Here is a 21,329-nt window from a genome sequence, read left to right as displayed (position 1 = left end):
AAAAGAAGATGAATCTAAGTGATAAAAGGTTTCATTGTATCGATTTACCCCGTTTTCTTTATAGTGAAATCGAGTTCCAACACTCATACCTCTGTGGATGTAACATTTGGGTGAATCACGTAAAATCTCGTGTTGTGGGTATTGTGTTTTTACTTTTTTTTTTTTTGTGATTGTTTATCTTCTTTACATTTGCTACTATTAATTGGGTTAACTCTTTATTGTCATTATCAAACAAGATCTTGGAAGGTGTCGCATATGTGTTTAGTTAAGTACCCAATAGGTGTTTGATCAAATTACTAAATGAACTTCACAAGGGTATTCACACACACAACACCTCATCTCTAACCATAGATCTTGTTTAGCTAACTATGCCTCTTGAGGTAGACTTGTCTAGATGATTTCAAATTAAAGAATCATTCTTGATAATTTTCATCCAAAAATGAAGAAAATTTTGATAAAAATATCCTAACTTTTACATCTTCAAAAAGCTTGAAAAATTCCTTGGAAATGACTTCTTCTTTCTTCTTAAATCATTTCTGACGTAATGGAATCTCCAAAACTCGATTGAGGTGCTAAAAATCAAATCTATTTTTACTTAAACATTCAATCACGAGCAATGTGATACTCATTCAAGGACTGATTAGAAAAAGAAAGTTTTACTAAATGGACTATTAAGAGAAACACTAAAACTTGAAAATTAATTAGAAAGAAATCCCTCAGTCCTTTTAATTAAATTTTTCTGCTATTTTAGTAGTTCTATTATTTTATTAAATGACTCTATTTTACAAGATATTGTTAACTAGGACTCTTTAAGATTGTTATTTAGAAGTTCTCTATTAATTTAGGAGTCTTTCCTAAATAGTTGGAGTAAAAAACTTTGTACATTGCAAAATGCATTTCATATTTTGACAAAAACGTTCCAATCAATACCCAAAAACCTTCCCATCTCAGCCAAATTGCATTTTGAAATGTATAAATAAAGTTGATGGTATCATTAACCAAAGGTTTTATCAACTAAAAGCTCTAGCTGGCAGGGCACCGGTAAAGGGTGATTTAAACTTTGAACAAACGCAACCACTAATGGTGAAAACTTCATCCTAACAGAACAAACTAAAATCAAATATAAGCGGGGACGGACCATCATTGAAAAATAAAGATAATTTAAAAAATACAATGAAAATGCATTAGGAACATCACACAAGTTATAAAGGGTCGAATAGTTCTGGCAGTGGCTCAAACCGGTGATCAAAGATGAGACCCTGATCAGACTTCTCATTGATATCGTGCAGCCAATTTGTGTTCTTTAAGTCTTCCTTGAGCAAAATTGCATCATACCGAGAGCTTTCATAGATGTCCAGTTCACACACGTTTGCAGAAAGATAACAATTGTCGTCTTCAGTCAGAGACCTACCATTACAGTTTCTATTCCCTAATATTGTGGTGTTGCTGCTGATGGATGGCCCTCCATTACTGCTTACAGAAACCAGTGCATCTGAGCCATGACCAGCAAGTTGGCCTTGCAGCGTGCCAGAGCGGATGCTCTGAGGGAAACGCGTGGTGCCAGACATAGGGAGAATGCCCGAAGAACCATGTCGAATATCCTAAAACATGAAAGAAAAAAAAAGTGAAATCAGACATCAATCTATTCAATCTGAGTCCATGCAGGTCTTAGATCACCACTCTATCCTATTATTAGGAGATTTGCAGGAAAAAATTGAGCCAAGCAGATTATCCTCACCATCCTATTAACAATTTCAAGTGATTTCTTTGAGCTAGTCCTTCCAAGTCCAATACTCTCTGTGGCAGTAGCAGGTTTTGCATGCTTTCGCATTGCTGGATCAGAAAATGATTTGATCTTCTGATTTTCAGTTGCACCAACGTGGTGTCCATTGGCATGCAAGCGGCCCCTTCCAGAAGGTTCAGGAAGTCTTCCCCTTGCAACAATAGGTGATGACGAGTGTCTCCGTGATAGATTCGGGGGCCCTGGTGCCTCTGAGTTCCCTCTTACAGTGACAGCAGCACTTGGTCGGGACCTACCAGCAGAAAGTGGCCGGTCTGGTAATGTTGTCCTCAGGTTTGGTGGTGTGTCAAGTGGGAAATCAGGTGGCACAATGGGTTGTGCTGGGGGCCGGACTCGTGGGCCTGGAGAGCTTCCCCGAGATGCTGGAGCTGGATTCCGGCCATTAGTTATGACACGTCCTGAGCGACTTGTGACCAAAGGTGGATCTGGTGCAGGGTTCCGACGAGTGGGAGTTGATGGTCTGGAATTTGATCTAGTGGCTGGAGAATTCAAGTTTGCAGGGATTTGAGACCTGGAAGTTGGAGTTGAGGGTCTTGTGTTTTGAGATGCACGAGTTTTCTCACCAGAAGAGCTGGTGGGAGTTGGCCTGGATTTCACTGGGGTTGATGGTCGTGATGGCACTGACCGAGCAGCTGGGGTGGAAGATCTTGCGGTAGATGGCAGGGTCGAACGCATACCTGGGGTGGATGGTCTAGAAAGAGATGTGACTGATGCCGAGCTCGTGTTAAGGATTGAAGAGGATCTGTTAGAGGAGTATGTGTTGTAGTTCATGGTAGAGATGGACGTGCGAGTAACTGAACTACTTCTAGTTGGTCTTGATGAATAGTTGTTCTCTGGTTGTGTCACTGAAAGCTGAAAGAGAATGAAAATGAGAAAAATTAGTGATTCATATATTATTTCCAACTAACTTAAAGAAAATAATAAAAATAAAAATGAAGCCAACATGTCCTTTCAAATAACCATAACCAAAGTTGTTTTGGATGGATATTTACTAAGAAAAAAATCTTTAGCAATGTCAAGGACCCATTCTGGGGGTGACAACGAATGGAGGTTAAAAAAACTCAGCCAGACTCTTAACTGAAAGGTGACTCAAACACCACTTAAAAACATGCAATTTTCTAACCTAACTGTAGGAATCATTTTGATAGGGCCGCTTTACCAGGTTGACCCAACATTGCCAAACACCCCACACCGACACCACACCCCCCCCCATAAGAAGCATAGCTCCTCCCAACTGATCCTTTTTTCCCCTTTGGTAAGCAACCAATTGACCCAATTACATCAAAACAACCTTCTGATCTATATATTATCTTGTAAGCCATTTGCGAAATTCTTTTCTACATGTCTAAAATAGAACAATAGATTGGACTGTTCAAATCAGATCTTCAGCCAGGAGCTTTTAGTGTAAGCCACCATTTTGGGGGATTGAAGCCAGCCAGACATGTGCGATTTGTACAACAGTGAGCATTTTTTTTTCCTGTTCTGTGTGTATGTGAGTATTCCCCATGCACTAAAAACATATAAATATATGTACCAGGAACATGATCTTGTGAACCTGGAAGTATATAACCTTTGAATAGAAATGGGATGTAATGAATTAAATTAAAAATGTGAAAACATACCCTGGAAGGGTTAGTGGTAGAAACCGATCTAACATGGGAATTGCTTCTTGGAGCAGATACAGTTGGCTGTGACTCACTTGCATCCAGTGAAGAAAAAAGAGGAGTTCCAGGAGGTGTGAGAAGCCTTCTCACATAGGAAAGAAAAACACACGTTTAGCTGCAACTAAAGCAACTACTGCAGTGTAATAAATTGACAAAAAATATCTGTCCCATACTTGTAAACAAAAAGAAATGCTACATTTTAATTACATAAGGATGAGATACTTGCATCCGTCACAGTTCACCAAGGACTAGATAAACTTGTACCTTCTATTATTGTTAAGGAGAGAGCCACCTGGGTATAGTTTCTTCATGAATCATCACTTGGAAACTAGTTGAGTACTCAAACCCTTATCAAGTCCACTCAAGTTTGTCAAATCTCAAGTCAATCATACAAAGGTAAGCTGGCCTAAATTTTATTGAGAACCGTAAACTTGATTAAAATAAAGAATTTCATACTAAAAAAATTGATAGTTACTTGACTAAGTTCAAGTGAACGTATATCCGCTTAGAACCCCTATCAAGTCAGTTTTGAACCATAAAACCCTGGGTGGTATGATATTTTGTTTATGCCGTGAATTTTTGGTTCATATATGGTTTCTCTTTCTAGGTGTCACTTCCAGAATTTTTTGTTTGTGATTATTTTTTTTTGTTTGGATCGATTGGGTTTCTGAGGTTTGCAAATTAGAAAACCTGAGTAAAACAAAATAAAATCAAATACCAGCACAATTTTCCAGGCCAAAAAATTCTCTAGAACTATGACCTAGTGAAGTTTTAGACAAGACTAATGATAAACTGACACGCTAAAACTGACGCAGTTGATGTGGCCTATGCACAGAACCACAGATCTTTTTTCCTTGTGTATCCCAAAGAAAAAGATCTGTGGTTCTGTGCACATGCCACATCAGCCGCATCAGTTTATCGCGACTCTTTAGTCAGAGGGCCACTGCAAGTGGTTATCAATTAAATTGGTTCTCTTGTTTGTTTAATCTAAAGGAAAGTAAAAGAAATTTGAATATAGAGTACAGTTCAGGAGAAATGAATAAGAGACTAATCTGATCTTTCAGGTGGGATTGCAAACTCATAAATCCAAAACCTCAATGGAAAATGTTCAACCACATTTTTCCATAGAGCCTGTTCTTAGAATTGGCTCATGGTTTTAGCCGAGGAAATAAACGATTTGGAGGAATCAAAATTTAGGAATGATGCTAATTGGCAGATACATCTTACTGATTGACGAAGACTACCTTAAAAGAAATTTTTTCTTTTTCGTCAAGTATGTTGAGCTCCAAACTATGACCTTATGGTTGCAATACAAAAATCAATTTGAGTTACCGATAGAGCTTGGAATTGAGAGAAGTTTTGGTCAATGCCATATAAATTCAAGGGGTTATTAGTTAATTTGCAAAAAAAATAATTCATGCAAATACAATTTCATATAATGGCAGTGAAATTCAAGAAAGATCCAGAAACCTAAGAATTACCCTTCTCACCAAAAAATTTCTCCAGTCCAAACACTAGTACCACGATAAAAGAAAAAAAAATTACACTAAATATTACATTTGTCTACCTGATGAAATATTTTTTCTAGATTTTGATGGAGGCAATAGATACCAAAAGAAAAGATAGAGAAAACAAAATTAATAACAATTAACAAAGAATGAGAATGAAATACCAGTCATAATCGTGTTTTCCTCCATCCACTGAAGACAATAGATCGTCCATTCCACCCTTACCTAATTTCTCTAATCCAACTGAAATTTTCCCCAATTTCATTGAAACTGCAATATTAACAGAAATATTATCAATTCTGTTACAAAAGACCATCAGCAACATAAATTTCTTCAATTTAGCAATGAAAATTGCAAATCAAATAATTTTTTTTTTCTTTCTGAATTTGATTCCAACCAAGAAAGTAGAAACATGATTGAACAATAGCATGAAATGCTGAGTCGATTAGATCCTTACTGTTCGATTCATCAGATGAGGCGCTTGAGAAAATCCGACGATTCATGAAGAAGGGATCCAAGTTCAAGTCCGTATCTTTCGAGACTCCTGTAAGACTTCGACCTCTCCGATGCTGAGATCCTGTCGAAATGTTCCTTCCATTGGCCATAGATTCCCTGGAGATCCGATGATGATGATGATTCATGGAGACTAATCTGAATTAACTTCTAAGAACCATGATAGAGATGTAATAATAGTTCTAGAAAATGCAGATGAGTGTTTTCTAAAGTAGATTGTTGAGACACACAGTGAAAGAGAGAAGGAGAGAAGCACCAACTCTCAACTCAAAACCTGTATCTGTATTCTGTACTAAGTATTCAATGAAGATCTGTGAAACTGACAGGTAGCATTCTAATCTAAACTTCTTGTTACAGTCTGTATGCATTATGCAAACATTGCGGATACCGTACTTTAGGAGGTGGGTAATGTTACCCAACTCCACGTCTCAGTTTTGGACCCACTTATTTATGAATGTTTTCTTCTCTTTTCTAAAGACCGTCATATGGGAAGGGTCGGGCCCAGTTTGGATGAGCTCTAACCCAGTTCAGTTATAAAGAGCCAATGAAGAAGGGAAAATTACTTAAAAGGACCCTGATATAGGGATTTTTTTTTTTCTAATTAGTCTCTAAGTTTTAGGATTTCTCTTAATAGTTTATTTGGTAAAATTTTTATTTCTAATCAATCCCTGAATCCCATTCCACAAATCTCTTATAATTGAAATGTTGAAATTGCCCTTACAATTTTCATACAAAAAATTTGGATTTTCAGCATCCTTGTTGAGCTTCGATGACTCCATTGCATTAATGGAAATAATTTGAGAAGAAAGAAGAAGCTATTTTCAAGCATTTTGAAAATGTATGTAAAAAATTAGGATTTTTTTTTTAAAATTTTTTTACTTTATTTTTCAACGAAAATCGATTAAGGATGGTTCTTGTGGATTGAAATCATCTATACAAGTTGTTATGTTAAGTTTTTAGTCGAACTGTCCATATATTTTAGTTGAAAAAAAATTCAAAAGACGGAAATGAGTGATTTTTCTAGAGTTGAGCTCACCACTTTTTATTTTTGAGTTCGACATTTTTATTTTATTTTTTAAATTTTCGAACTCAACAATAAAATGTTGAACTCGATAATAAATAAAAAGTGGTGAGCTCAACATTGTAATTTTTTTTATCTTGTCTTCGTTATTCATTTTTTATTTTAAATCGTTGAAATAGATCAAAACATACATCTAAATGTTCAAAATTAGAAGTTTATCATTTTCATTTGTTATTCACCACAAAAAATCATCATAAATGATTGGAATTGTCGTAGGAAACCCTAAGTATGTAGAGAAGAAGAAAAAAAAAATAGTAGTTTAGGTATTTCAAAAATATTATAACATGAGATGAGGTTGAAGGACCATTAAGAAAAGAAATTTTTACTAAATGGACTATCAAGCAATCGCCTAAAACTCAGGGACTAATTAGAAAGAAATCCTTTTGTTAGGGTCCTTTTAGTAATTTTCCAATGAAAAATGACATTTAACGGTTCCAAATGTATTCAACCTGAACCTGTTAGGGCCAGGGTTGGTTTAGCCGCGAGTTAGCTCTAAATCCTCATTGAGCCTAAGTCAATTAAACCCAAAGCCAAGCCTACTAGGTTTGTCGGATGTTACTTTTTCTCAAAATAAAAGCCCAATCTTCATCCTACTTAATTGAAAAAACTGTTAGACATGACAGTAAATTTATTATTTTACTATGTGTTCTAGTTATTTTTATACAATCATATGCACACATCTAATTACATAAATAGAGGATCATTCAAGGACCTTATATAAAATCAAACATTTTTCAATATATGAGTTAAAAATTTCAAAATGGATTGATATTTTGTGAGAAAACCAGGTAAGATCGAACTAGACATTGTTTGCCATAACCATACCTTGATTCAAGGGCTTGGAAAACTTTGATCTAAACCCTAGCTTTGTGGTCTCAAAACAAAGGCCTTGTACCAATGGACCAAATTGCAGCCATGTATATATCTTTTCCTTTATGTAGGTCAAAAATTAGCTTGATTGATTGTTTATTAGAGACACACCCACTTGTTTTCAAACCTCAACAACAAGAAAGAATTTCCAAAAAAGTAGAAGGATGGATTTTATACAAGACCTGGAAGGCGATGGAGTGAAGATCATGAGGTTGACTGGGTCAAAAGCAATTTACCCTAAAGGTCAAAGGCAAGGGCATTTAGTGCATTTCATGTTAATATCTCAATGAAATCCTAAGCCAAAGGGAGATGCCATCGGACATTTCGTCAAATATCTCACATACAGTCAAAACTTGGAGGGTTATGCCTAAATAAGCCTTCATGCTTTTAGATGCATTCAGGATGGAGAATTAATTTTAGACTCTCTTGATATATCTGTCAAATGGAGTTTTCAAGTTTTAACAACTGAAAAGTCTGTCGTTGTTACCTAATTTTAGAAAAGATTAATTGATCAACTCTAACACTAATTTAAAGAATAATATTGAATCTGTCCTATGCCATACTACCCATTTAGAGATGATTATTTACTCTTAGAGATTTTTCTTTTCCCGCTAGTCAAGCAAAGCCCTGGTGGTCAATGGGTGAAGATGGATTCAACAAGGTTTCAACTTAAGGCATGGGATCAACACTCCACATGCCTTACCAGAAGACATAAAGATTCTAGTGACGGGACAGATGGTCAATTGTGAAGATAAATTCAATTCAAGGTTATTAGGTCGTAGAATCAACTCTCCACACCCCTTACCAAAAGACATGAAGATTTTAATAATATTGCCACCATTTATAATGTCATATGTAGATGAAAAGCCTACTTTTTAGTTAATTAGTATATCACAAAAGTATAGAACCATGTTTATGTCTAACATGTTAATCTTCGGATGACATACTCTCCTAAAAAAAAAAAAATCCCATACGGAATAAAATAAATTTCAGGCTTGTTTCTATTAATAACTAGCGGGTGCTCCCTTTGTAGCATGTTTGGTAATGGAGATTTTGCTATTATGAGTAGGAGAAGCTATTTTTAAGAGAGAGGCTCATATAGACAATGTGTGCCCGCTTTCATCTCTATGGTCTGTTTGATGGAGAGCCCCAATGAGCCACTTTTTGAGTTGAGATTTAGGTTTGAGCTCATTACCTCAATCTTATAATTGGAGACAGAGAGAAAGAGAGAGTAATGGGTTGCATGGACCACACAAGTAATGGATGCATGCATGTGCCAAAGATTCCGAAACTATTAAAAAAGTAATGAATATAGATTTGTAGGGACATACCACTATAATTCCGACAGAAGCATGAGGCACATGCAAATGCATACGTATAGGCCGATTTTTTCGGACATAGATGTTTATGTCCTATCTCTTGCTTGGGAACAGATCCTATGCGGTACTTTTTTCTGGAGTTTACAGTATAGTTTGGGACGGTTGAGATATTGCCATATCAGCAAAACACTTAATCCTTACCGTTAAAATTTAGGAGTTCAGTCACCCTTCATTTTTAAAACCTTTAATTTTTTTTTTTTTCTAATCTGATTTATGCATCAAAAACCAAAGGATTTGGGAGTAATTTATTTTCAAAGTGACCCAATCAAAATTATAGAAATTTCACTAAAAGAAACTTGAGGAATACTACAGAGGATCCGCTCCCTCTTGATTGAAACTTGAAACGTTATTTTCAGTGCTGAGTTAGACTTTCTTTTCTTCTAATCTCCATCACATCTCGTATCTTGTTCCAATATGAACTAGAGGATCCACCAAGTACATGTGCTCACATGTATTGAATGCATCACCAATTTACAAAACTACCCTTGTGAGACTTGAAGTTGCACGCACTGCTGGAAAGTCTGAGAAAATTCTAGCTACGAACAAAAAATCTCTCTCAACTAGACTAAGGCAAGTTGATAATAAAAATTCTACCATTATTTATTTATTTTTATCATGAAGTTATTTTTTATTGAGAAAATATCTCAGAGAGGGATTTTTCTAACATCAAAGGCTCTCACAGTGGTCAAGGATTTTAGATGGTTGAGGTAAGATGTAAAACACATATTTGATCCCATAGATTAATATTTAATTTTCTAGGAATTAGAATAGATTCTTTACGCATACATATTAGAATCGGTAGGGGCTCTTTTCCATCTAAGATAAGGAAAGTCTCATATGGGATTGAGGCTAGTTTATTTTAGTTTTTTTTTTTTTTCAAATAGTAAAACCAAATAAATTCGACTTGATTTTTAGATTTTCTTTTTGAATGTTTAATGAGGGAATTTGCAAGTGGGTACCTAACAAGCTCACATGCTAAAAATTTGGAGATACTAACTTATTGAGTCAAGCTAGAATGACCTCAAGATTTACTCTGATTCTTCTTTTGCTGATTTGGAGGTGCGCACGGAACCATATATGTTTTTCACTCATATCTTGATGAAAAGTATCAATTGTAGGTGCATTTTTTGCATCCACCTCGATATCTAAATCCAAATCAAGATCCCATACTCAAACCGTTTAAAAAGTAAAAATAAAAGAGAGAACACGAGATTTTTTTTACATGGTTCAACAAATGTGCCTATGTCTACAGGATCGAGGAGTCATTCCACTATAATTCATATCTCTGTTGCATGATTATATTCCTAGAGTTTAACCTTGCAATTTTAAGAGTTTATCTTGGGGTGGGGTAACAATTTTACCACGAATCCTTTTACGTGTCACATGACAAACTTCTTGTCTCATAGATCCACGATTGTCTCACATGTCTAGAGATATATATATTAAAAAGGTAAAAAAGTGGCCTTCATCAAGCTGCAAACTATACTAATACCAATAAGGACAATACTAATCTCTAAGAAATCTGTCCTTTTCCTCTTATCTCAATTAATTAATGATTTCTAAGGAGGGATGGGCTCATTTAATTTATACCCCACCTACAACCCAATTCGTAAAATCTATTATGAAAGATCATTCATATCTGACAATAGGAGGGAAGTCTAATTAGTGATAATCCAAATATTCGAGAATGAGTTTTTTGAGAGCTCCTTATATAGAAAAAAAGGTTTATGTAAGTGCCGGACCCTAATATCATTAGTAGCGCATACTCCCATGAAATTTCTCAACCAAAAGTTTGAAGTACATACCAATTAGGCTTTGTAATCCTATGTACTTGGATCATCTTTTTTTGGACTGAAAAAAGAAGTAAAATAGTTTAATTTAACAATACACGTAAACTACCTAAAAATATAAACAAAAACAATCATTAAGAATGAATCATTAAAAATAATAATTGAATCTAATAAGTCACCAAAAGATACTCTATAATTGGGGCAGTAGAGTGTGGAACAAATTTATTAAGCATTTTTAGATTGAGGACATCATACTCCAAATCAAAAGAAGACAACAAATCCACTACCTCCTCCTCTGATGTGCTAGTGTCTCTGTTGGTTTTGCATATTTTTTATGTGAGATGAAGATGCAAAACTTGCACTACTTCGAGATTCCCATTGAATTTAGATTTCTCCCTTTCCTTTAACAATACCTCTCTAATATCCCAGTCAGAACCTTAGTACAAGAAAATAATATTTAGAATTTCAAGGGAGAAAATTGCATGCCTTGCAATGCCCTGCACCCATCAATTTATAAGGACTTCCTCCCTGATTTTCTCCATGATTTTCGTTCTTTTTGTTTCAACCGTTTTCGCCCTTTTTGAGGACTTCCCTTGGTTCTTGCAAATATGGTTAAATCCCTGATTTTCATGGATACGATGTTTCTGAACTATATCCCCAATCCTCAGATTGAAATTCTTCTCCCATAACAACTGATCTCCCTTCTTCTGATCTTCTCTATTCGGTCGAATATTTGACAGAATCATTTCATAATTGCTATGTGTCAGTGTCCAAGAAATATCCTCTACATGAGCTCACTGATATCAAACTTGAAGTCATTGCACTCATACATGCAATATGGAATTTGAGGTTTTGAGGTGATGTGGATCATTGATGTTGAACTCACTCCTTCTAAAAGTTTTGTTCTACCAAGGAGAAAAGGATCGGTCGAGCCATCACAAAGTAGCTAGCTACCACTCCCAAGTGTACAAGGTCCCGCTACGTCTATGTCGATCAAGGGATGCACCTCAAATATGATTCATTAGTTGGGGTATAATTCTAAAAGGTCTCCAAATTTGAATATCTTTACTTTCTTGAAAAGTGGTTAAGATTGAATTTAAATTTTTTTTTTTTTTTACGTACACACAAAAAGTCTAAATAGATAAATCTATTTATTAAAATAAATAAATAAATAAATTCTCAGATCCCATCGTGCCCTCATCTTAGCCTTTGAGCTGCCATGAGGAAAACTATCCCAAAAATACTTGGCTGAGGTTGAATTGATGCTACCTACCTAAGCTTTTGTATAGAACAGAGAACACATGCTGTGTATGGCAGACCAACTCATTGATTTGGACCATTCGATTGGTGGAGGACCCTCAGTTGAGTTCAGCTGAGAGAACTGTTCCCATACAAACTTGGTTACCAGGTTTCGATCATGTAGGATGAAAATTTTAGGTCCCTTTCCATAACATCATTCCATGTGCACATGTCTTCGAAGAGAGTTTATTAATTATGTCATCCGATCGAGAAGGAAATTTCCTTTCCATAACTATCTATCTGATGCAAGTGTGGCTGTGAATTAATGATTCAAGGCAAGTCTGTGGGGCTCGTGAATTGTGTGGTACTGCTAATGTGTGATATATACGGCTTGGGGACCAACTTGGACTTTGTGTGACGACTACCATTCCTTTGAAGCAAAGCTAAACTTCAATGGAATTATGGGATGGTCATGGGGATTGGGGACCCCTATTAAATAGTAGAACAAGTCATGGTTTATCTTCTTTAATGACTTGTTGGCTTGTGTGTGTGAGTGAGTGAGTGTGAGAGAGCTAGAGCTCCACTGTTTCCTAATAATTAATAAATAAAGAGAACTGCTATTAGCACCCCAACTTTTACTTGCAACACACACCAATCGATCTGAAAATGTTATTTACAAAAGGATTGGTGTGGCACTAGAATTTCTCTTAATAAAAGATGTGTAATTTATATCAAATCAAACAGCACGAATTCCTAGTTCTTGACAAATCGCAACGATCTGTAATAATTTTCTGATTGGAAAATTCGAATAGAAATTTGCTGTTTTGAAAGTTATGTGCTAAGCTGATGAAGCAATGGCACATCACTATGTGTATTGAAAAGTTATTAAAAAATAAAGCACTTAAATTGCTTCCAAATTTTCTCCCGGGGTTTTCTCTCAGGCAGTATTTGTTTGCTCTATTTTTTGACGCTTATTGCTGAAAAAAATTAAATTCAGCACTTTTTGTCAAAATAACGTGTTTGTTTACTTTATATTTTCAGTGCTTATTACTGAAAGTAAGTGAAAAAAATTCAACACTATTTTAATGTTGAAAAAAAGTGCTGAAGCGATAATCACTTTGCTTTTTTCGACACGGACAAGTATGCCCTTCATTTTTTTGAGCATGGACAAGTATGCCCTTATTCTTAAAAGGATATTACCTCTTCTATCCCATGGATAAGTATATAAGCACCCCACAAATTAATAAACCCACACCATGGCTAAATTATTTTGTCTTATATGGGTTAAAAGTTTTGGAATGAGCTGATTTTTTGTGAGGATGATCTCCTCATTAGTATATAAGCACCCCACAACCCATACCATGACTAAATTATTTTGTTTCATATGAGTTAAAAGTTTTGGAATAAGTTAATTTTTGATGAGGATGATCTCTACAATGAGGAGATCATCCTCATCAAAAATCAGCACATCCTGAAACTTCTAACCCTATCAAAACAAGTTCAAGAACCGTAAATCGTCCATTTTTTTTATAACTATTTTTGACGAGTTAGAAGTTTCAAAATAGACTGATTTTTGGTGAGGATGATCTCTAGACCATATAGACCATTCTTACTAAAAATTTGCTCATTCCAAAAAATTTAACCCATATAAAACAAAAAAAATTGGCTATGGTGTGGGTTGTCCTTATTAATTCATAAGGTGCTTTTATAATTACACATCCTTCATTTCCATTGAGAATTTTTCATCCAAAATTAAGTTCTTTTAATGTTGATTTCAAATTTTGGTGACTTTTATGACATTATTATTTTTAATTTGAAATTTATGGGCTTTTATAAATAGAAATTATTATTTATAAATTGAAGATTTAAGTATTATTTATTATTTAAAAATGAATTGTATTTTAATTTTATAAGAAATAATATATTTTATTATTATGTGATAAACAATAGACATTTGAAACATGCAAACAATGTATAATATGATTGTAAGGGTAACAAAGACAATTTACCAGTTTCAGCAATGTGTAACAAACATAATTCAGCATCTAAACAAACAACTTTTTCAGCACTTAAATTTAGCGCTTATAAGTTTCAGTGCTTAATGCTATTCAACACTTATTTTTTTTCAGTTTAACAAACATCACCTCAGTGATCAACCACTTTTGCTTATTTAACTCACATTACTTAATGAAATTGTCTGTATTCGGATAGGATTTCTGTTGGCTTCGTCGGGAGGCTCGCGTAGTTTGTTACGTCAGCTCAAAAAGGAGAAGTTGCATTGGAATCGAGAAAGAATAGGTCACGGGGAGGGGAGTTCATAATTGCATAAATAAAAGGAGTCAAAGTAGTGGCTGCGGCGCGTCGAGGCACTTCTTCGACGGTCCCCGTCCGCCCGGCCTGCCGGCCCGCTCTGAAGAATTCATGGGCCGGCAGGCGGGCGAGACAGAATGGGCGGGCACTACTAACCAAGCCAAGCCTAGTTCTCACCTGTACCATTAGTTCATCAGCTTAGTACATAACTTTCAAAACAGCAAATCTCTGTTCGGAAAATTCTGTGTCTTCTCATTGATATTATAGAAATTTACATACAAAAGGAAACACAAATTAGAAAGAACAGAAAAAGGAAGGAGGCTAATGTAATCCCTTGACTGTGGGGATTGCTAATTTAGAGGATATGTGCAAGCTGTCAATTAACCATGTATTTTTCTAATAGGGCTCAAGTATTTCCTAATAGTCCCCGTCAAGTTGGAGTGTGAAATGTGAATATGGTTATTAACACCCAACTTGCTAATAAGGTGTTGAAACTGAGAAGCACAAGGAGCTTTGTAAACACATCTGCAGGTTGGGGAGCAGTAGGAATGTGAGCGGTATGGATCGAACCTGACTGGATTTTCTCACGAATAATATGACAATCAATTTCAATAAGCTTTCAAGAAATGGGCAAGTCCCCCATCATAGTATACAATAACCGATGATAGATCGTCGAGCCTCCATGCAACTAGCCCAATTAACCATGTATTTACAGGATATGTGAAGCAGTCAATTAAACCATGTATTCTCTAATATGGCCCATGTACGTATTTCCTAGTAATCTGTGAATGTGGACACAATGAAACATGGTAAGATTGCTCTAAATTTTATCTCTACAGATGATAGATTTTTTTTTTTGATTGATCGAAATGCAGACAGACGTTAGAGGTCATTGGGTACACCTAGATAAAAGGAAAAAGGGCCAAACGAAATTGTTATTAAAGGAAGAACTCCAGATGAAAGCCCTTGTGACCATATGAAAACCCACCATCACAGATTTCTTCCTCGGATGAAACCCTTGCGACCAAAAGACAAGATACGTTAAAAGTTGAAAAGTTGCCAATTCGTGCGTGTTAAATTTTCAAACGTGTAATGTTGTGTTACTTGCATTAGTTGCCAATTCACACATATAACTCTCGGTTATCAAACATGCCCCTAATATTCAATCGGAATGAATCCTTCCTGAGATTGTGAGAATTGTATTGCATTGAATACAAATAAAAAGATAAAAAATTCCCAATGAAAATAGTCTGGCTTAGGGTTGCAACCTAGGCAGGTTGGAGAGTAAACCCATGCTCAAGTATGAAAGTTGCAGAATCCTCAACCTAATCATTGGGCCTAAGTTCACTAACCCGAGCTTGATTTTCTAAAATAAGGTTGAGTTTAGATTAGCTTGAGTTAGATAATTTTGGGCGGTTTGATTGGGTTGTGTGGGTTGGGGTTGTTGAATAACCCTAATTTCATTTTCATTAGCAAATAAATTTCGTATTTTAAAAAAGAAATACAACATCAAAATTAAAACCACTAGTAAATAATATCGCCTCCAACCTTAAAACCAATTATTGAAAGAATATTAGACAAATCATATTAAACAAAACCCACATTAATAATATCCAATTATCCACAAGACATAGGGATAAAAAAAAACTAAATACAAAATATATAACTAATATAAAATATTTATATATTAGTATGTTGCATTGGATTCGAGTTGAGTTGGGTTGCTTGAACCCTCAACCCGAATTAAGGTCGAATTAAGATATTCTTATCCAGGCTCAACTCATCTTCTACATAACTAGGCCCAGGTTTACCCATCAATTGGGTTAAGTTCGGGCCAACCTGCCCAGGTTGCAGCCCAAGCCTGGCCATAGTGATTCTACGTGAAAGTCTCTAATTTTGTTTTCAATCATTTATTAATATATTATTTATTGTCAAATAATTTTAATTATACATATATACTAGTTTGTTGCATTTGCAAACTTACGTGTATTAGAAGACCTTATTTAAAATATTAATTAAAATTATTTTAATGATATCACGTGGGAGACCCTTAGACGATCAAGTATACAGAAAAGAAAAAGAAGAAGAAGAAGGGCTGAATTAGATCACGAGACAAAATTCCTTTACTTGTATGTTGATACCTATATTTATATATTTTTAGAGTTCTTTTAATCTTTGAAAATCTTTTGCATATCTCTCAACCCTACTTGAATTACAATTTTTTTCATTTTTATCTTATGATTCCATGATGAATTATAATTCTTTCTTATGTTAATCTCATTCAAATAAGGATTTTGTAGGTATTAGGAAACCATGCTTTTTAGGTTCCTTGTCATTCTCTTCCAAATTCTATAATCTTTTCTCCACGAACCAGGCTCTTGATGATATTAAATCGAGTGCTTTGGATTCTCACACATATTATTAGTCCCCTCAAGGAAGCAGTTAAGATGAGGAATGGGTGTCTCAACTGAACTACCCTCTCGCAGAATGAACCCACTTACTTCAAGGATGAGATTATGTCCCTTTTGATTCAACTTGCCTTACCTTAGTGGCCATGTGGAGGTGTCTTAGTGGTCCATGTCATCAAACATATTTATGCTCCCACATAAGAGCATACTAGTGGTCCATGTCATCAAACATATTTATGCTCCCACATAAGAGCATACTCAAATTCCAGACAAGTGGAGCAAAAACTAACATGCAGAACCATTTGAACATAAAACAACATAGAATCCAATAACAAACACCAAACATGGTATGGTAATTAAAGTGTGGCCTTTTGTGTGACCACTAGTTTTAATGTTAAAGTTGAGATTATTTACACCCACGGTGGAGGATTGAAATCCTCCTCCTACACCTCTACACATATCACGTAAATCTCAATCTAAGGAAATTAATTCCTTAGATTGGACTTAAGTGGAATGTGGAGTGATTGTTTGCTCACAGCCCAACACTGGTTTGACATGTGGTGCTGCTGCTGATGCAAGTAAGAAAGAGAGAAATTTTCTCCTTCCTGCCCGCACATTCACGGCCCAGAAATTTTAATTTCAAAGATTTATTATAATACTTGGAAAAAAACACATCAGGTAGTGTTGAATTTGCAGTCATTGTCTAACTGGTAAGAAGATCATGTTGCTTGAAAAGAAAAAAAAAGAAAAAGAAAAATAATCTCTTGAATGTTTTTTTTGATAAGCGATCTCTCAAATGTAATGGCTGAATCATATTCTTGATTGGTGAGAGAATATAGACTCAAATTTCGAATTGGAGTATGCTTCATCAGTGTCATCGGAGCGTAAAGACCCTCAAATTTGCATTCATTGTCTAACTGGTAAGAAGATCATGTTGCTTGAAAAGAAAAAAAAAAAAGAAAAAAAGAGGAAAATAATCCCTTAAATGTTTTTTTTTGATAAGCGATCTCTCAAATGTAATGGCTGAATCATATTCTTGATCGATGAGAGAACATAAGACTCAAATTTCAAATTGGAGTATGCTTCATCAGTGTCATCGGAGCGTAAAGACTCAAAATCACATATTATATATGGTGAGAATTAAAGGAAGAGAAGGTTTATTACAAAGAATCTCATAAAGCAAACTAACTTGAGTAGAGAAAAAAAATAAAACTGTACAAAAACAATAGCAATCCCATGCGTCCATAGCTCCCTCTAACGAACTTACTGTCCAATTATTACGTCTATGATTTATTAATTAATTAATTAGGAGATTGAGAACCTCCTCTTCCTTGGCTTCGTTAGGTCCACCATCCCATCATCAATGTTGGATGTATCCTTGGATCCATTTTTGAAGGGGTTTAACTTCCCTAGCTTTTTGGATACGGAGGAGAAGAAAGTGGGTCTTTTAGGGCCGCCTCCAACTACGGCCTTTGTAGAGGTCCCTGTAGTGGTCTTCTTCTGCATATCTGAAATGTACATCTTCATCTTGGTGAGTTCCGATCGTAGGGCTTCATTCTCTTTGACGAGAGACACATCTGCCTTTAATTGCTTCCTTGTTGTTAGGGCGTCGTCTTGCATCATGTCATCAACACCACTCCTGATCTTCAGCTGATCATAGTAGAGAGCGTGGAGGACCATCTGCACTGGTAGCCTCTTGTTCTGTGAAGCGTGGACCCTCGCTTCATACGATAGTTTTAGTGCATCCATAACACTGCACACTTTCTCCCGCTCAATCTCATCCAACTCCGGATGTGCCTGATCATAATAATAATATATACCAATTAATCATTTCTATATAACATATAATTAAAGTGGATATATTTTCAAATTTACATGCAAGTGTTACTATTATTGTCTTTTACTTGATTAGAAGAATTAATAACGAATCCCTAGCACGATGACTCACCTTCAAATAGATATCAATGGCCCTGTAGAGATCATCATCAACCTTTCTGGCTGTCTTTGGTACAAGATTCGCTATCCCATTGAACTTGGAAATACTAAGTTCACCGAATGTTGCGATCTCACCAAGATATGCATCAACTGTCTTTACAACCCTCTGCATAGCACTAGAACACACCTCCTTGTAATCTCCACCATTGAAAACAGCTACGCTCTTCTCCCTATCCACGAATCCCGAGATAATACGACGAACACTCTCTAGATCAAACAGTCTCTCACCGTCATAAGTAAAAGACAGAACCAAAAGATCGTCGACCGTCACATGCTCCAATATTGTCGAGATTCTCTTTTCCAGATCATTCTTGCAACTACTAGTCGAGGTTAGGAAAATTGCTGATCGGAGGAGACAACATATGAAATTGACAGGGAAAGCGGCTTTTTCCGAGGGTAAGAGACCGACGATCGTTTCTAGAATGTTTCGTTGCCGTTTTCTGATGCCCTCATCATCTTCGGGATCTGTTGACCTGATGATGTTGTTTCCGCTGTGGTCCCTTACAAGATCTCGAAGGGATTTCTCGGTATATGTTATCAGAGCACTGGCTATGGTATGCGTCTTGGCACCTCGAGATTTCATAGAAATAATTATTCTCTTAAAGAAATCGATTTCTAGAATTAATAATTCCTCCATCCACCAGTTAGTAGGGGAACGAGTCGGGAAGTTTGCCTCGTTATAGACCTACAAAATGAAATGAAGTAGGAAAAGGATTAGAATTTTCACTATGAGTAGGTACACGTTCAAAAGTTCATATGGTTCCACACTCCATGGCCATGCTGAGATTAATCCTAAAAATTAAACCACAACCATGTTTTTTTTGATCAATATGTATTTTTGAGGTATTCAAGAGTTTTGTAACTGATAAGGAGAATTAATTAAAATTAAGTCTACAGATAGAAGAGTATAGTAGAGACGAACATGTGGGTGTTGGTATATATACCTTAGAGCTGAGGACATCCACACATCTTTGCACAATCTTAAGATCTTCAGACATTGGGAGTAGATCTTCACAAGATTTCAACACAACCAAGGCACCTGAAAAGCTTGTGAAGCCCACATGTGTCAAGAATTCTTCGGTTCGTCCAGCCAGGTTTCCTTCACTATACTTATCCGTCATTTCTAAATACTCTGCTGCACAACGAAGTGCTGCCACATTGTGGACTGTTATCTCAAAGTTTACACCGTAACAGAATTTCGCTGCCTTCTCAAATATCTCAGGACCTCCTGAGATTTCCGACAGATCGATTCGTGTTAAATCTGCTTCTTTTGATTCCATTATTTTCTTTCTTATGTAACCGCTCTTCGCTACAAGCATGAACTGCATGCATGCTCAACAATTAGCTAGATCAACAACAACAGACAATTTCAAACCACATGACACCTAAAACAGAAAAAAAATAATTTCCATATTTACAAACCAAAGGAAATCAGACCTTGTGAAGAGAGAATTTCGCCTCTCCAACATCCACAACAACGTCGGATGGAATATCTTGAGAAAAAACCCTGTAACGAATTTAAATTTTCAAATAAAGAAATACTTAAAATAATGATTAAAGCAATTAATTAATTACCACTGGCCAGTCCTCTCCATGGCAATAGAGAGCCTGCTACTGTTGTTCTTCAAAGATGCAGCCATTTTTTAGTCCTCCTTTTATCGAAACAGGTGTAAACCTCTCTTCAACTTATATAGATGTTTCTCTTTATTCTTCTTTAAACCTTATCCCCTCTTACAATCCCTTTTTTTTTTTTTTTCTCTGTTACTTTGTCTTTAAGTTTATATGGATAATTTCAAGTTTCAACACTTTCACGTTCCCAATTTTTTATTTTGACTACGACGAGATTGGTCTCGTGAAGTTGAACTTCACGTCGGCTCAATTATAGCTAATATCAACTTGGCTAAATAAGTCTGGCTAGCTAGCTGAAGGTGCTATTAATCTCACACGTACGCTTTACCAATTTACCAACTTGGCACCTTCTTATCCGCACGTACGAACCATCATCTTCGAGATTTAAAGCATACATACAACATCTCAAGGATCGGTCCTCCAAATGATTTATAGACTTTGGCCTTTGGGGGCACTTTTTTCAGTAGAATATTGGAGCCATTATTGTAGGTAAGATGCATATAGTGGATCTCTCTCAAGTAAACAACCAAATAATGGTCCTATACATAAGTTAATACTTAGTTTCCTATCAATATCAAGTTTTATTAGATGCATGATTTCCCTAAAACTAGAAGCCTAGGGTTTGAGAGACCCATACCATCTCCAACAAACATCTTACAGGCAATTAAAGGAAAATTTTCCACAGACTCAATTCAGAAGAACGAAAATGATTCATAAGAGGCTAATGCGTCCGTAGTTGCATTGGCTTCCCTAAATACATGACTAATGTCCCATTCCGTCTAATATAGAAAAACGAGTGGAAATAAGGAACTCTAGCCTCCAGGACACTCCTCTCCCTTTTAGGGCATTCACCAACAAGGTCAAACCCAACTCAATAAGAAGCTTGAACTCAATTAGAGAATAGGATTGTAATTCAAAGAAGAGGGTTTTAAACTCAATGGAGTTATTTGTGCTTCCTCCTAAGTAAGTAGAACCAACTTGTATCAAATTAACCTAACGATTTTTTAGAATGTAACCTTCTCAGGCCTCGCATGCATGTTCAATACTAAAACTAGGGTTGCAACTTGGGCGAACTAACCCGAGCTCAACCCAATCGATGGTCAAGCTTGGGTTGAGTTATGTAGAAGATAAGTTGAGCCTGG

At 35.8% G+C, this 21,329-nt stretch overlaps 2 protein-coding genes across 3 annotated transcripts; both read right to left on the bottom strand.

Moving 5' to 3' along the window:
• Nucleotides 1-1,098: 1,098 nt before the first annotated feature.
• Nucleotides 1,099-5,904, bottom strand: LOC147399336 (uncharacterized). The gene is made up of 5 exons (XM_086444645.1): nucleotides 5,431-5,904; nucleotides 5,138-5,243; nucleotides 3,424-3,547; nucleotides 1,739-2,653; nucleotides 1,099-1,601 (listed from the first exon to the last, which is right to left on the bottom strand). Exons 1-5 carry the CDS (start codon nucleotides 5,612-5,614, stop codon nucleotides 1,203-1,205), a joined length of 1,728 nt encoding a protein of 575 aa, XP_086300771.1. The 5' UTR covers nucleotides 5,615-5,904; the 3' UTR covers nucleotides 1,099-1,202.
• An 11,769-nt stretch (nucleotides 5,905-17,673) lies between these two features.
• RPT2 (Phototropic-responsive NPH3 family protein) lies at nucleotides 17,674-20,300 on the bottom strand. Of its 2 annotated transcripts, none has more exons than XM_086444640.1 (5): nucleotides 20,134-20,300; nucleotides 19,996-20,065; nucleotides 19,503-19,880; nucleotides 18,512-19,243; nucleotides 17,674-18,360 (listed from the first exon to the last, which is right to left on the bottom strand). In XM_086444640.1, exons 1-5 carry the CDS (start codon nucleotides 20,196-20,198, stop codon nucleotides 17,869-17,871), a joined length of 1,737 nt encoding a protein of 578 aa, XP_086300766.1. In that variant the 5' UTR covers nucleotides 20,199-20,300; the 3' UTR covers nucleotides 17,674-17,868. The 2 variants fall into 2 exon arrangements, with proteins under 2 accessions (XP_086300766.1, XP_086300767.1); XM_086444641.1 differs by having other exon boundaries at nucleotides 19,996-20,051; nucleotides 20,134-20,206.
• Nucleotides 20,301-21,329: the final 1,029 nt, after the last annotated feature.

Source organism: Akebia trifoliata, chromosome 6 (genome assembly GCF_017979445.1).
Source record: "Akebia trifoliata isolate Shusen 1 chromosome 6, ASM1797944v1, whole genome shotgun sequence".
Lineage (NCBI taxonomy): Eukaryota > Viridiplantae > Streptophyta > Magnoliopsida > Ranunculales > Lardizabalaceae > Akebia > Akebia trifoliata.
Note: the sequence above shows the minus strand (reverse complement) of the source record. Positions and strands in the feature narration are given on the sequence as shown.